The 15,528-nt window shown below is 54.4% G+C and overlaps 1 protein-coding gene across 8 annotated transcripts in view; it reads right to left on the reverse strand.

The window, feature by feature from the left end:
- Nucleotides 1-15,528, reverse strand: part of CCDC33 (coiled-coil domain containing 33) — a 104,932-nt gene that overhangs the window by 32,269 nt on the left and 57,135 nt on the right. For all 8 annotated transcript variants that reach the window (XR_011999292.1, XM_072746008.1, XM_072746011.1 and 5 more), the window contains one exon: nucleotides 7,303-7,497. Coding sequence is in view for 7 of the 8 variants with exons in the window: in XM_072746008.1 (XP_072602109.1) it covers nucleotides 7,303-7,497 (195 nt within the window). In the remaining variant the exon portion in view is untranslated. The remainder of the gene's footprint in view (nucleotides 1-7,302; nucleotides 7,498-15,528) is intronic.

A 15,528-nucleotide genomic window follows, 5' to 3' on the forward strand; every position in this document is an offset into this window, starting at 1 on the left:
GCATGCATGCGTGTGTGCACCAGGCCGCAGTCACCAGGGAAGGAGAGAGGCAGCTTGGGGCCACGCGGGTGGGGAGCCCCTGACGTTTGTTCTCTGTGCCCCCTTCTTATTCCTCAAGCACTCCCACACCAGGGCAGCCCCTGGGGCTGGTGCCACCGCCCTCCCAGCTTCCCCATGCTGTCCCACTCCCCAGCCAGAGGCTCTCTCACTGGAAGTGTGCCTCCCCATCCAGATCTGATCCCTACTGTCTGTGGGGCCTGCGAAAGGGGCATAAGAGGAGGCTCTTGGCATGGGCCACCCTCTGTCCCCAAAGGGCCATCCCCTGGGCCTGGCCCTGTTTCTCCCTGAAAGTACTCGACTCTGGGGAGGACGGGTTGGGAAGAGGTCTGCATGGTTCTCAAGAGCAGACTCAGGTCCATCTGAGCAGGGAATTCTGGGGTCTTGGATACTCAGAAAGTAACCTACAGTTGTGGTACTTTGCCCAGCCCCACGGACCCTTCACCCATGGGGAGACACGAGTATGGTGGGAGCCCCGGAAGGACCCTCTGGATCATCTAAGGACGGTACCCCCATCTTTTTTTTTTAAAGATTTATTTATTTATTTATTCAGAGAGAGCGAGAGGCAGAGACACAGGCAGAGGGAGAAGCAGGCTCCATGCAGGGAGCCCGACGTGGGACTCGATCCCGGATCTCCAGGATCACACCCTGGGCTTCAGGCAGCGCCAAACCGCTGCGCCACTGGGGCTGCCCCTGGTACCCCCATCTTGTCTAATAACCCTGTTCCAGGGGCCTGGGGACCCTTTCCTGGGGCCAAGGTCACTCGCCCCTGCGGTCAAGTTGATCAGAAAGACAAGTCCACTCCAGCAGCCAGTGGCTTTCCCCTTGCTGGGTGGCACCAGGCTCCCCACCTGCTCCAGGGACCAGGCAGGGGGTGCTGCGCCCACCAGCGTGTGAGCTTGCGGAGTCGGGGAGGGCGGCCGGCCTGCAGGGGGTCTTGCTGGGCGTTCACACAGACCAAGAGACAATAAATCGACAAACACTTAATCTCTCTGCAAATTGAAACGGAGCCGTAAATATCTGCTGCATCCCAGCAGCTGAGTTATGAGTCTTGTTTATTAATCTCTTTAGTCCCAGGTGATGGATGGGGGAGGAGGATGGCCCTCCAGAGACTCATAGGGCGGGGGTGAGGGGGGAGAGGAGTGGGCTAGGGGTCTGGGAACGGCCCTTCTGGAGAAAGGGTCAGAGGGTGGAGAGCGGCAGTGCCTGCCCCACCCCCCACAGCTTCCCTCTCCTTCTCGAAGGGCCCATGAACACATGAACACAGCGAGCAGTCCTAAGCCTCGGGCACGGTGGCCAACCCTCCCGTTTCCAGCGCACTGCCATCTGCTCTCCTTAATCCTCCTTGCAGCCTCAAGAGGGGGACAGGAGAGACTATTCCCTCCACTTAACAATGGCAGACAGGCCCAGGGAGGTGGTGTGACTCATCCAAGGTCACATAGCTCTGGTGTGGTGGAGACAGAAGCCTGCTGGGGCTGCCTGGAGAGGAGGGGAGGGGCTGCGGGGGGAGACAACAGGACACCTGCAGGATGGTCTTCTTACTTTTTCCCACCTTTCTCCCTTACCTCCCTTCCTCAAATGCTTGTGAGCTGGCTCTCTCTCTCCCTCTCCCTGTATGTGGAAGAAGAGAAGGACAGAGTCCGGAGAGGAAGAGTCAGGAGCTGGTGAGGGCCTCAGGTGGGTCCGAGAGCTGTGACAGCCGCCCACTCCAAGATCTAAGTTTAGGAATGTGCCCCCTGCCCAGTGCCAACACGGGAGCTCACAGTTTAGCAGCCGCGGGGTGCAGGGGAGGAGCTGGGGAGGGCTGGAGCCCCCAGAGGACGTCCTGTCGGTGGGAACTGGGCCTGGAGGGGTGGCGTGGGCCGCGTGTGCACAATGCTTGTGTGTGATGAACATATGCCCCGGCCTGGGCCTCAGGACACGGGTGCTTGCAGAGGCAACAGGACAGAAGAGGCCTGGGCACGCTGGGGCCCGGGCACCGGGCAGGGGAGCTGGGGACTACAGACTGAGAGGAGCTGGAGCTAGAGGGACAAGGTGACAGTGATGCTCCGTTTCAAAGACTGCATCTGGTGGCTTGTGTGGAGTGGCCGGGAGGGGAACCCAGTCAGGCTCACCTCCTGGAGGCTGCTGAGCCGTGAGCAGGCGGACGGCCACATGCTCTCTCTCTCTGTCCCACTTGGATTCTCTTGTGTTTTCCCTGCCTCTTGTGGCCCAAAGTATCGAGGTCCCCTGGTGGGGCTCAGACACAGGACCGGGGTGATCTGCGTCCCAGGTCGGGCTCCGTGCCACTCAGGCTCATGGGGCCCAAGACTCCTGGCCTTTGCCATACCTTCTCCCAAGATGGACATTCCTGCCGCCAGCGTAGGCAGTGTCATACTCAGGTAACCACTGCCAGGACCTGCCACCTGCCACCAGGTGGTGCCTTGGGAGCGGGACCTGGCCTGAGCTCCTTGACCCCCAGCCCCACCAGCCTACAGATCTCATCCTGGGGTTGGGGGTCGGGGAGGGGCCAGGGCAGGACCAAGGCTTTGGTCGGAGCAGGAGCCCCAGGGGACTCTGGAACATCTGCTCCAACCTCCTCTGCTGACAGAGGAAGGAACCCAGAGAGGGAAGGGAGTTCAAGGTCACCTCCAGGAGCCGGTGAGAGCTCTGTGAGAGCAGGGGGCAGCGTGCAGGGGGCCAGGCGGGCAGAGGATGGGGGTCCTGTCGCTGTGGGCTGCGGAGACGGTGAGGCTGTGGCAGCCACGACCCGAGTGGGGCTGGGGCGGGGGAAGGCCCATGCCATGCAGGTGACCCTCTTCCTGGTTCAGCTGAGTCTGTCTCTGGCTAAGACTGCAAGTCCTATGGCTTGGGGACCCCTGGGCACACAGGGATGGCTGGGCACACTCAGGCCATGCAGGCAGGCATGCAGCACGGTATCTCTGCTACACCCCCAGTCCCCCCCTTTGTAAAGGGCCTCATCTGTCCCATCTGGTCCTCAGGGGCCGTTTGAGCAGGGTGAGCAGCTCTCCTGTGCTATAGATGGAGAGACCGAAGCTCAAGGACAGAGTGCTCAGCACTACCCTGGGCAGGCGGGACAGAGCCAGCACCTCTCCCCCTGCGGAGGGGCCTGGGGTGGGGGGTGGGCGCTGGGCTCCGAGGCCTGCCTCCCAGTGCCCTGAACCCCACCTCTGCTGCTGTGCCATCTGGGACAGTCACAGTTCCTCGGGCCTGCCCTCCTCTCCTGGTCCATGAAATGGGGCGCTCTTTCTTGGGGACATGCTATCTGGGGGAGCTGAAGTCAACCTACCACCCTTCGGAGAGGTGAAAGGGGGTGGTGCCGCGGGGCAAGTGACGTTAAGGAAATGAGGGCCGAACAGGATCATTCTGGGGTCCAGCAGGCTTCAGAAAAGGAGAGACCCAAGAGCTGCACTCAGAGGGGGGCAGGCACGTGGGCACCGGCAAGGGGAGATGGAGGCAGGGGGAGAGGCTTTCAAAGAGAGAATGAGAGAAATGAGTTATTCCAGTGTGGTGAGGAGGGAAAACTCCACTGAATCTTTAAACAACCCTTGTCAATTATTCATCTGCTGGTTGAGGGCCCTCTGGTCTGCCGAGCACCGGAGGGAGGGAGGGGGGAGTCAGAGAGAGAGAGAGAGAGAGAGAGAGAGAGCGCCAGAGAATCAGAAAGAAAGAGAAAACCGAAGAAAGGCAGAACCAGGGAGATGCCTGCCGAGGTGGGGGGGGAGGGACGGGGAGGGAGAAGGGGGTGTGTGGGCGGGGAGTGGAGTGAGGGAGCCGGAGAGAGGAGGGTAAAGACCCTCCGCTGGAATTTCAGCACACACTTCCTGAATGGCAAGAAGTACTGAGTACTTCTGCTTCCTCCAGGAAGCCTTCCTTGCTCCTCTCTCTTCCTGAGGGCTCACTGGGCGTGCACGTGCACGGCAATGCTGGGTGACTGTGGCACTTAAGAAGAGAAATGGTGCCAGCCGCGCCCCTTTGCCAATCATCCCTCACCTGCTTCCCGTGAGCCTAGTCTGTGTCGCTCTGCTGTTTGTGGAGTGGGGCTCTCTCCCACCTGCGGAGAACTTGCAGAGCCGGGGCCCTGGGCCTCTCCGTCCACCACCCTCCCCCTGCACCTCTGCACACAGCACTGGGCACCTGGCAGGGGTTGGGGGTTTGGGTTTTCTGGCAGGTTGGAGCAACTGCTGCTGTAGCTGCCCGAGTGGGGGTGGGCAGTGGGCAGTGGGGGGCAGGGGCTTTAGAAGGCCTCTGTGAACCCAGCTGGAGCCCCTCCTGTTACCCGCTCAGCAGGAGGTGGGCTGGGGGAGGGAGGGAGGGGTGAAGGGGGATGCTTGCAAGTTGTTTCATGTTTGGGGGTTGAAGATGACTCCTGACGTTGCGTTCCTCACACCCAAAAGCCCACCTCTCCCTGGAAAGACTTTCTGGGCTGCCCAGAAACCCTTCCTCCAGCTCTGCCAAACCCGACACTTGACCGGAGACCACACCTGTGGGCCCCTGGTCCCAGTGGGTCCACTCGGGACAGGAGCTTTGCACCACGTGCACACAGTGGCACCTGAAAAGCTTGTGTGAAGACCAGCCTGCAATGGGAGACTGGGCAGGACTGCAGCTGGGAATGAAGTCGGACCCGAGGGTGTACTCGGGGAAGGGTGCCCGGGGGGCGGCTAGAGCGAGGCTGGCAGGCCCTGGGGCAGCGGGGAGCACCCGTGGCCTCTTCGTAGAGAGGGGACCGACCCGGCATCCCCTCCACCTCCTCCTCTCTTCCCAAGGTGCTCCTTTCTCCAGAAAATGTTAGATTTCCTATTAAGCCAGAGTAGGCTCTGGAGGGACTCAGGCAAAATTGTTTCTTGGGCTCTGGAGACCCCACTACAAGACGAGACACACAAATGCACCAGGAATCCGGTGCCAATGAGAGGCTCACGGTCTGAACACAGAGGTGGAGAGAGGAGGGGAGACAGCTTGTCGTCTGCTGGCCACTCCACCACTGCCATATCACTGGGTCCCACTGCCACCAACCCCCGGCCCCGGGCTCTGCTGCTGGCCACACATCCAGGAGTCACACCCTGTGAGGGGGCCACTGCCACCCGGATGTGTTCAAGTGTTATTCGAGTATCTTCTATTGCTCTGGGCCTCTGCCTGCAGCTTACGTACTGTGTTCTGTGCTCACTACCACGGTAGTCTGCGGTCCCGTGTCCCGTAATACGGTGCCGTGGAGGGTCACTGCAGGGCTGGGGTCTATTGCTATGCAACTATACAGCACCGCTCCCTGACTGCGTTCTATTGCTTGTCACTTTGTCTCTTGTTTGCATGAGCTCGTCTATCGCTATGTAATTTTGTTTGGTTGCTATGGAACAGTGACCCATTGCTGCATGGCTACCTGCGATTTCACGGAGCTGCACATTGCTCCTCACCCATGCTCTATTGCTTGGGATGGGGCTTTGCCGGCCATGTGAATGTCTGGGTCTCCCCCACCCCCGGTCCGTGCGGGCTCTGGCGAGTGGGTAGGAGCTGGAACTGGGGGCTGGGTCTTCCGGACCCAACGAGGGCAAAGAACCAGAGGTAGGAATAGCCAGATGGTAAATCTGAGCTGAGAGAGAGAGGTGGGAAGGGACAGATGATGCAGGGATGGGAGGGAAAGGGGGCCTGACACAGGGTGTGATGGGCAAGGGAGAAGGGCAGGCCCAGTGTACTGAATATTCTATGAGCATCTGAGGGACCCAGTGGTGTCAGGTTGGCTGAACAGCACAGGCCTGGGGAAGGCAGCATGGGAGAGTGGGGTTTGGAAGCCTTTGGCAGGGTCACCCCACCTCGGGGCCTCCTCATTGCCACCCTATATCAAATTAGGAGATACCACCATCTAGCCGGGTGCCCAGCAAGGGGGAAGGTAGAAGGACGAGCCCGCCAACAGGGCTACTGGGTGATTCTCAGAGAGGGCACGCATCTCTGGATGATGCACCTAACTCACAGCCACTCAGCCTGTGGGTACAGGGGAGCCCTAATCCCCCTTGTAGGCGCTCAGAACCTTCCAGAATCTTGTCGTCATGCTCTTGGGCTACTTATTTCTCCTCCTCCCCTCCACCGTTCACAATGGTTACTCGGCCTCTTGCTTAAGAACAGTTCCTGCTCTTGGCTAACCTTGACTTCTCAAGCTGCAGTCTAGAACCATGTCATACAGCAGAATCCTTAAGAGACGATGAAGAGTGACCACAGGCACTATTCATGCTGCCAAAGTCTCCAAAGACAAGGTCTGAATGTTTATTTTCAACCGAGTTGAGAGCCGGGCTGGCAGGTCAGCCCCTAGAGCCGTTTCCCAAGGGGCAGAGGTGAGACAAGGGGGTGTAGAAGGTGGCCCGTGAGTGCTCTTGGACCTGCTCCAGGGTGGCCAGGGGCAGTCCATGTGGGAGCACCCTGGGCACACCCAGCGGTCTGCAAACCTTCCTACTCATCTGACGGGACATGTTTCAGAAAGGTGCAGAAGTGCCAGGGGAAGATGCGGAGGCTGTCAGTGGAGAGGGTCAGGTCCTGAGAGGAAGAGGCCCTGGGCTTCCCTAGGGGCCAGTGGCCTTGGCTGGGGCCTTTCCTCAGGATCTTTCTGATCCATGTTCCCCATGGGATCAGCTGTGGAAGAAGGGGGGGAGCCACACATGAAGGGACCTGTGGTACCCCTGCAGGAGACTTTGACTGGACTGTCTTACAGGTAGCCTGTTCTTCACCTCTTTGCATGAAGGGGCCAGGACTCAGCACTGACCCTTCACCAAATTAAGATGCCACCTTCGCCACTCCATCAACCCTTTCCCAGCATCTGGTCTCCTGCCAGGAGGGGGCCGCAGCAGCAGCCATGACCAAGGGCACAGACTCTAACCAGAGATGACATCCTCTTTTCTTTGAGCCCCAAACTCTTCTTTGAGAAATCAAAACTAATGACTCAGAGGGGCTTTCCTTTACCCAGTGGACGTGTACCTGAGAAAGTTCTGGGTTGCTCACTACCTGAGTCAATGGATGGTGTCTTACAAGTGTTGGGTTTGCCTGAGGAAAATTGTGTTGGGAGTTCCATTCAAAAGATGAAGAAACTCTATAAAATGAAGAATCCACACCTTCCACCAGTTTAGCTTTGGGGTAAGTCACATACGGAGTGTGCTTAAAGGGAGGCCTCCTTGCCACCTGAAGAGTGACCAGGTGACAGCCAAACCCCTTCCCTGTGACCCCATCACCACTCTGGCCCTCCCAGTGCTGAGTGGAAACACTCACCATCTCATGGGACATCTTGGGTAACTGAGGCTCTACCTCTGCTTCCTGAGAGGTAGATGTGCTGGATTCCATTGTAGAGCTCACTGTGGCCTTGGACCAGGATTCACGGATGGTACCCAGCTTTTCATCTAAGATCTTGGGGTCTAGGATGGGAAGAACTTGGCTGTTGTTTGGCGTCAAGAAGTTTTCCGGATTCTGAGTAGAGAAGGTGCAAAGAAATTTGTGTCTTTCTACCACAAGTGTACTTTCTAGATCCTTCAAGCTTCTCCTCTTCATGGCTCAGGAGGCCCTGCATGCGGGCCCGTCTACCTCCTACCATCCACCCCCTTGCTCACTGGCCTCACCACATTGTCCTTGGCATTCCTCCAATGAGCCAAGCTCTTTCCTGCCTCAGGGCCTTTCCATCTGCTGTGCTCTCTGCCCAGAAAGCCTCATGGGTCTTTACAGGGCTGTCCTCTTCTCGTCATTCAGGTCTCAGCCCAGATGTGATCTTCCCGGATGGGCCCTGGCCTTCAAGATAGAGGCCCGTTCTCTCTAAAGTCACCCCTCCTCTACTGTACTCTCTATTCACATTATCCATTTTACTCTTCACAGTACTCAACTCTGCCAGAAAATTAAACTTGCAAAAACTCTTTTTGCTTGTTTAGTGTCTGCCTCCCTCCTCTCCTCCCCACACTAGGACACAAGTGACATGTAGGCAGAGACTTTGTTCATCCCCAGTGGCTGCCTCATTGTAAGTGCACAACACATATTTGTTCCAGGAATAAATGAACCATGCCATCTAGGACTCTCACGTCTGGTACGGTAGCAACAGCCTTGGGCCTTTGACACCCTTTGCCGGGTAGATTTCTTTTCCATTCCATGCTTGCCGTATCCTCCTACCTTATTACCTGTTTATTACCTGTTAAACAGTCTCCTCTCTCTACTCTGCTGGGCCTCCTCTTTGTCTTTCCAGGTTCTTTTTCCTCTTCCCTTCTTCCCTTGGCAGGACCACAGCTCTCATCTCTGCTTATCTAGAACCCAGCCCCACTCAGATCCCAGCCTCTCCAGGAAATCTTGATGGCCTCCACCCACACTCACTTAAGGCTTTTCTGGAATGTTCCAGACCAGCAGCTGGCACTCTCTGCTCTCACACTGTTCTCTAACTCCAGGCTCATTTGCCATTTTTGTTTTTCTGCCCGAACTTTAAGTTCCCTGGGCTTAGAGACATGTGCTATGCTCCCTTTAGGAGAGATTACTTTAAAGCTCTGGTGGAGATCCATGGTTAGCCCTAATGTGCATGTTGCTCAAAGGCTGTAGGGAGCTCAAAGGCAACCAGCTTCTACCCCACATCAGTTGTTGGAGCTGTCTTAGCCACATAGCAGATAAATATGCCACCATCTGTGCTAGAAGCAAATAGAACAAGGGGCATAGTGCCAACCAGGACAGGATGTGCTCAACGTTAGAGGTGCTTGAATGTCTGTCCCTGAACAAACAGAGGGAGAACAGTACAGGTAAGCCTCTCTTTAAGTGGACACTATATGAAAACCCACACATATGAACCAGATGAATCAGGATAAGGACCCTTCATTTTACCACTTGGATCCTTTAACTAATGATTCCTTTATGCCCTTTTATTTTTCTTTTTTCTTTTTTTTTTTTTTAATTTTTTTTTATTTATTTATGATAGTCACAGAGAGAGAGAGAGAGGCAGAGACACAGGCAGAGGGAGAAGCAGGCTCCATGCACCGGGAGCCTGACGTGGGACTCGATCCCGGGTCTCCAGGATCGCGCCCTGGGCCAAAGGCAGGCGCCAAACCGCTGCGCCACCCAGGGATCCCCTTTATGCCCTTTTAAAATAAAATTTGATATGCAGAAGTTCATGGGATGCCTGCCTAGGTGGTTCAGTCAGCTAAATGTCTGACTCTTGGTTTCAGCTCAGGTCATGTTCTCAGGGTCATGAGATTGAGCCCCGAGTCAGGCTCCCAACTAGGTGCAGAGTCTGGTTCTTGAGATTCTCTCCCTCTCCCTCTGCCCTTCCTCCCTTTGCATGCATTACTCTTTCTCTTAAATAAATAAATAAATAAATAAATAAATAAAATCTTAAAAATATAAAATTTGGCATACAGAAATTAACAGGAAGTCCTTTCAGGCCTCTGTCAGTAGAGTAAGGGATAGTCATACAAGAACAGAGGTATCCAGTCCAGTCTGGGCCTCATCTCTGACCCACCCTGTCAGGTGGGTACAAGGACAGACACTTCCAAAGAGAAAGCAGTTACATGAAGATTCTTGAAATGAGAAGAGTGAAGCATTGAGTGACCTTGAGGCTGATTTTGGCACCTATTGTACCCAAACTTCCAGGCCTGTTTTGCCCCTGGGCTTCAGACCTGGCCACCTCTCTCATCTGCCTCTCCCAGTAGCTATGGTTTAGGGAGGGCGAGATTCGTTTAGAGGCTCCCCACTGAACACACCAGTGCCTTTGGATAGCATCTGAGTCAGGTGGTTTGGGGTTGTCTTGTTGTCTCTGAGTTTTTTCTTTTCTTTAAAGATTTATTTATTTATTTGAGAGAGGGAGACAGATAGAACAGGAGCCAGGAAAGGGGCAGAGGGAGAGAGAGAAGCAGACTCCCTGCTGAGAATGGAACCCAACAATGTGGGGCTCTATTACAGGACCCTGAGATCATGACCCAAGCCAAAGGCAGATGCTTAACCAACTAAGCCACCCAAGTGCCCCGTCTTCGTGTTTTAGGAAAAAGCACTGCATGTGTCTCCTGCTCAGAATAGCTGAACACCAGACTGGCTGTAGCAGGAGAACTACAGAATGATTACTGGAGATGCGTGGGTAGATGGATACAGGAAGGAGTGAAGGAAAGAACAACTAGCCAGACAGACTCCCCATTGACCAGGTGGCCCCTGGGACTGGGGCGAGATGCTGATTCAGGACCTGTAATGACATCTCTCCTCATTTCCAGGCAGAAAGCCAATCTTGCTGCCCTGGATTTCATAGACTGCCATCTAATCCAGTTAGGGGAGGAAGTGGAAGTAATGAAATCAAGAGAGAGGTCTCCAGAGGTGCCCCATCAGCTCTGAAAGCAGGGACACATTGCAGAGGGAGTCCCTTCCCCCATAGTCTGTCTCTCTGACATCTACCCTGTGTAGGCCCAGTACCAGCTGGGTAAACTCAGTGACCCAGAGCTGACGTTTACTGGGTTCCTCATCAAAGCGGGGCACTTACCAGGTACTTAAAAAAATGTTTTTTTAAAAGGCAGATTGTCATAAGTAGGGGCTCCTTTAGACGTGTCTGGAGTCTTGGAAGCTTGACCACCCTGTGTTCTACAAATGGACCTTGAGAGCTTTAGAGGTTCTAGCAGGGGAGCGCAGCTACTCGTATACCCTTGACTGAGGAACTGGCCTTCAAAATCTAGACAGCACAGCTTCGGGAGGGATGCATGTGGAGCAGTGAGGGAGGAAGGGGACATCTGCCTAGCCAACCAGATCAGCTGAATCAATCTGGTGATCAATGGGGTGAGAGATGTTGCAGCCAAATCACCCTCACATCCACTCACCAGGTACTTTTATGTAGGATTCTGAAATTTATCATGTATAATTCATTTAATTTTTCATCACAAAGATAAAATTAAAATGACACTGGCCCCTCAGTCCAGACCAGTGACTTCACCTTGTCAGTCTCTGAGGCAGATTATGGGGGGAAGATGTTCTCAGGAGGAGGGAAGGAAAGGCAGAGTAGTGATGAATGTCAACTCTTCTGTACCTTTGGACCCACAGCTGCTCTACCTGTAGCTCTTACCAGACTCAGTGGATCTACTCTGCTCTGAACTCTCCATAGCAGGTGTTGGACTGTACCTGTTCCCACAGCTGCTTCATGTACCTCCCCACCTCCCACACCTGTCTTTGCAGGACTCCTGCCCACAATTCTACTCTCCCGCTCTAATCAACTTTGTCAGGATCCATCCTTCCCTGGGAGTTGGGGGCAAGCAAGTGGGTGACTTTTATAGAAAAATCTTTAGACTCCCACACAGTAGAGGCCCCAAAGGGAGGTCCAGAAGCTGTTGCTCTTGTCATGTGAGGTCAGGGGCACCAGGAGGCCCACAATGCCCCACACAGTACCTAAATTCTTCTTAACATCGCCTATTCAGACTGCTCAGCTTCAGTCTACCCACATTGTGGGGAGGCAAGTGTGCCCTTCTTCCTTGCTTCTCATGAGAAGAGAGCTTGTCTGGGGCTATAAGAAGGGGCCAGGCTGCTCGGAATGTGGGTGGTCAGGGTGGAGCATGGAGGAGGGAGACAGTGCTAAAATGAGGATGAGGAGAGAGGATAGGGCCTTGGGAACTACTCCTCCCTATTTAAGCCCAGCCTTACCTAGCTCTCCCCCTTTCTTCCAGGTGGGGGTGGAGGCTGCTAGCCCACCCCAGAGGCCGGTTTGTTTGCTTTTCTATTCGGCAGGCCTTGCCCCTGCTTGTGAAGGCAGCTTGGGGCTGACAAGTGGCCCCCTCACTCTGTGGTTCCGTGGCTGCACCACGTCCTGCTTCATTAGGGCTGTAATTGGGAGACCTACTTTGAGAGCTCAAAGCAATGCACAGCCATGCACCGGCTCAGGCTCGCTGCACAGCCCACCGCTGCTTGTGTTGCCACAGCTGCCCCACACCACGTGAGTGTCATGGTGGAGAGAAGACTCCCTTCCTAATGCCTCTCAGGCCTCGCTGTTGCCTGTAGAGGAGGGTCTGTTGGGACAGACCAGGCCAATAGCATCACAGACTCGAGGCTTCTTGGGTCACCTGTTTCCTCCTCCTCCCCTAACATCTTCTGCCTCCCTCCTACCCACTCAGTCCCCTAGATCCCTAATCATGCAAAATGCAACAGTTCCAGCCTGCCCTGGCAATTACCCACTAGCCAGGGTGCAGCTGCTGTCCTTGGTGCTGAGAGCGCCCGCCCTCAGGCCTGCCCGCCCCTCGCCCCGCCCTGAGCTTCTCGCTGGAGCGCACACGCTCTTAATTCAATTAGCTGGCCCTGAACCCTCCCCCGGGAACCTGCAGCGGAAACTGACAAATTCTGTTTAACAAAGACATTTGTCCCCCGCCCTGCCGGCCTTGGGCTCTGCCCGCCTGTATCCCGCTCATTAGGTATCTAACAAAGTGCGTCCCAAGAAATCTGCTTCCAATCGCTAGTAATTCAGGAGGCCTGATGCAATTTTCTCCCTGATAAGGGTGTCTCGCCCGCTGGCAAGCACCATAATGAGCCCCGTGCAGCAGCTCCCTGATCAGTCACTGCTTTGTCATTTCCTGTGGTCCCAGTTGTAGGTTCTTATCTCTTCAGCTGAAGGCGAGGCTCAGAAAACGGGACCCTCCAAGAGGGCTTGCTGCCTCCCATGCATATCACAAGCCTCATTATGGCATCCTGCATGGTCTTGCACCTGCGCTGGGGCTGGAAGCTCTGAGTCTGTCTGCTAGCAAAAGAGGGTCTGAGTGTTAATCCTCACTGGGACCATAATTCATTCTCCAGAAAATGGTTTCAGAGGGTTAATCTAAAAGCAAGTTGTGGGGTCAGGGGAGGGGAGCCAGTGATAAGGATATTTTAAAATTCTGGCAAGGATTTTAGTATTAAATAGAGCCTTGCCTATAGCTCATTGGACAGTCTGTGGGCTCACTCTCGTTAGCTTGGAACCTGAGTTTTCCGCATTAAATCTTTCCCATTGGGTTCCTCCATTGTCATCTAGAGAGAGCTTTCCAACATAGAGTTGGAAATGGATCAGATCACATCTTACTGCTGCCAAAACCACTTTGAACCACCACCACCAAAGTCTAAACCTGCATCCTGGCATCCAGGCCCTCCACAGAGTAGGCTCCATCTAACTCTCCAGTCTCATTGCCCACAACAGCCGCCATTCGTTCCGTGTGCTTCTGATACTGTCAAGGCTCCATGGCTTTGCGTCTGTGATTCCTTCTGCCTTGCCAATTTTCAAGCCATTCCTTGAGGCATAGCTCAAACCATTCTTTCCTATGACTATTCCCCAGACATTTGTATGCTCAGTGTACTTCACCCAGAAACCTTAGCAAGATGGGTGGTAATGACCTGCCAGGGTGCTTTACTGCTTGGCACAGGTTGGAGATCTAAAAACTGGCTAACAATTCATGCCTGAATGGCCTCGCGTGGAGTGGGGGTACATATGGTTTGGCTGAAGAAAGGTCTAAGCTATGATAGTGTGGCTTTGAGAAAAGTTCTGCCCCCACTCTCTGAATAGTTTGGTCTGGAAGCTTTGCCCTCTTTCATCTCCCCCCACCCCTTCCTCAACCCAACAGTTGTACATGAGAGAGAGCAGAGCAGGCCAGGGGAGGGCCCAAATGTCCAGCTTCGTTAGCCATCCCTGTATCCTGACTCAATACTTTCCATCTCTGGCTGCGAGCCACGGGCTCACTTTCTCAAGGCAACAGAATCCTGTGGTTGGTGAGCCATTTGGGGTGAGCATGCAGTATGGCTCTTGGTCCAGCCCTGCCCACTCACAGGCCAGAAAGCAGGTCTCCACTTTCTCCATCTCCTCCACAGCTCCCAGCTCAAGGCAGGGTACACTGGGGACTTCAGCATCTCTGGCCTCTAGAGAGATGATTGTCTGTCTCTTCTCCATTTCTTCATTCCCTGAAAAATTGCTGTGAGACCAAATGTGGGGCTGGTGATGTTTATCTTCAGCACTTGACAAGGCCTCCTGATGTCCTTATGGATGTGAATCTGGTGGAGCGGCTGTCATGAGGGGCGGGCGCCGAGTGACAGATTAGCAAGGTTTCATTGTTCCCCTCCCCCAGGAGCCCTGTCCTCATCTCTGATGAGTTCAGCATGTTTGTCAGCAGCTACACTGGGCTGGGCACTTACACATGCTCCTTCATTCAATTTTCACTACATTCCTGGCTGGTAGGGATCACACCTCCCCTCTGTGGATGAGGAAGGTGGGACTCAGGGTGGCTAAGATCAGTGAAAGATCCAGGATTCAAACCCAGACTTAAGGATGCACCCTGTTTGCGTAGGGGGTATGGGGTGGAAAGGAAGACAGGCAGGATGTTGTGCGGTTGTGGGAGGGGAAAGGGTCCTTTTTCTCGGGATCCATCATTGTCCTGTGGTAGCATTTTCAGAGCTGGAGTCTTGGGGGTGGGGACAGAACCCTTCAGAGAACAAAACCAGCGGAGGATGCTATCGTGCAATCCTGAACACTGGGCCTTCTAGGCAGCTGTGCTTCATGAGGAAATGGAGGCAGGTTTGTGTTGGGGCTTCTCTGAGGACCAACCCAGAGCTTTCATAGAAACTTATAAAAATTCGTCAAAAGCCAGCATGGTTCTGCCTATTACCTGCCCTCACCTCCACATTTGTTAAACAGCCACCTGTCCCCACTTTGGTCTGGTCTCCAGAGAGCTTTGTGGCTGATTTGAGTGAAAACACCAGGCAGCCCTTTGCATGGCATTGAAGACCTGCCTTGCCTCTCCCTGCAAGAACAGGGAAGGGGGAGGGTCTGAAGGGATTGTGGGAACCACCACTTCCCTCAGTGGGTGGCAGCAGGGGCCATCTCCTTCTCTCCTCAAGGGTACCTACCCTGTGCCAAAATCCAAGGAAATGCATGGGTTTCAAGTCCTTCCAGCACCTCTCAGGCTTGTGGACTAAGAAGGAGGCAGCCACCCAATGTGAGGAGCCCCATCTCTGCCTGCATAAGACTCTGGATTCCAAATTCCAGCTGGAGAGGGCACACTGTTGCCAGACACCCAGATGACTGCATAGACTTGTCCCACCTTGCAGGAGGCACATTTCCATGCATGGAGGCAGCACTGACACAGTGAGCATCTATCACGTGCATGCTGGGCTCCCGTCCACATGGGTCAGCCTAGGAAACCTGGTCAGTATGGGCCTCGCTTCAAAGAGGTTGCCTGTAAGCTGGAGGGCACCTAGGATGCTGTGGGATCTTGAAACCAGTTCATTAAAAGAGGCAGACTACTTAGCCTGGAGAAGCACAGACTCCTGGGGGACCAGATCACACTCTTCAAAGGGTAGAGGCCAACATCAGAAGGAAAGTGGAAGAGAGCAAAAGGTTATTCATATATGTATATGTGGAGTAGCCACCATAGGCTTATGGATTCTTAGAGCTGAATGGACCTCCAAGGCCAACCCCCACAGCATGTGTGATAAAGGGAAGTTTGTGGCATATATGCATATATTGTGGCATATATATGGTTTTGGTGAATCTATGTAGTT

The sequence above is a fragment of the Vulpes vulpes genome, unplaced genomic scaffold (genome assembly GCF_048418805.1).
Source record: "Vulpes vulpes isolate BD-2025 unplaced genomic scaffold, VulVul3 u000000678, whole genome shotgun sequence".
NCBI classification, from domain to species: domain Eukaryota; kingdom Metazoa; phylum Chordata; class Mammalia; order Carnivora; family Canidae; genus Vulpes; species Vulpes vulpes.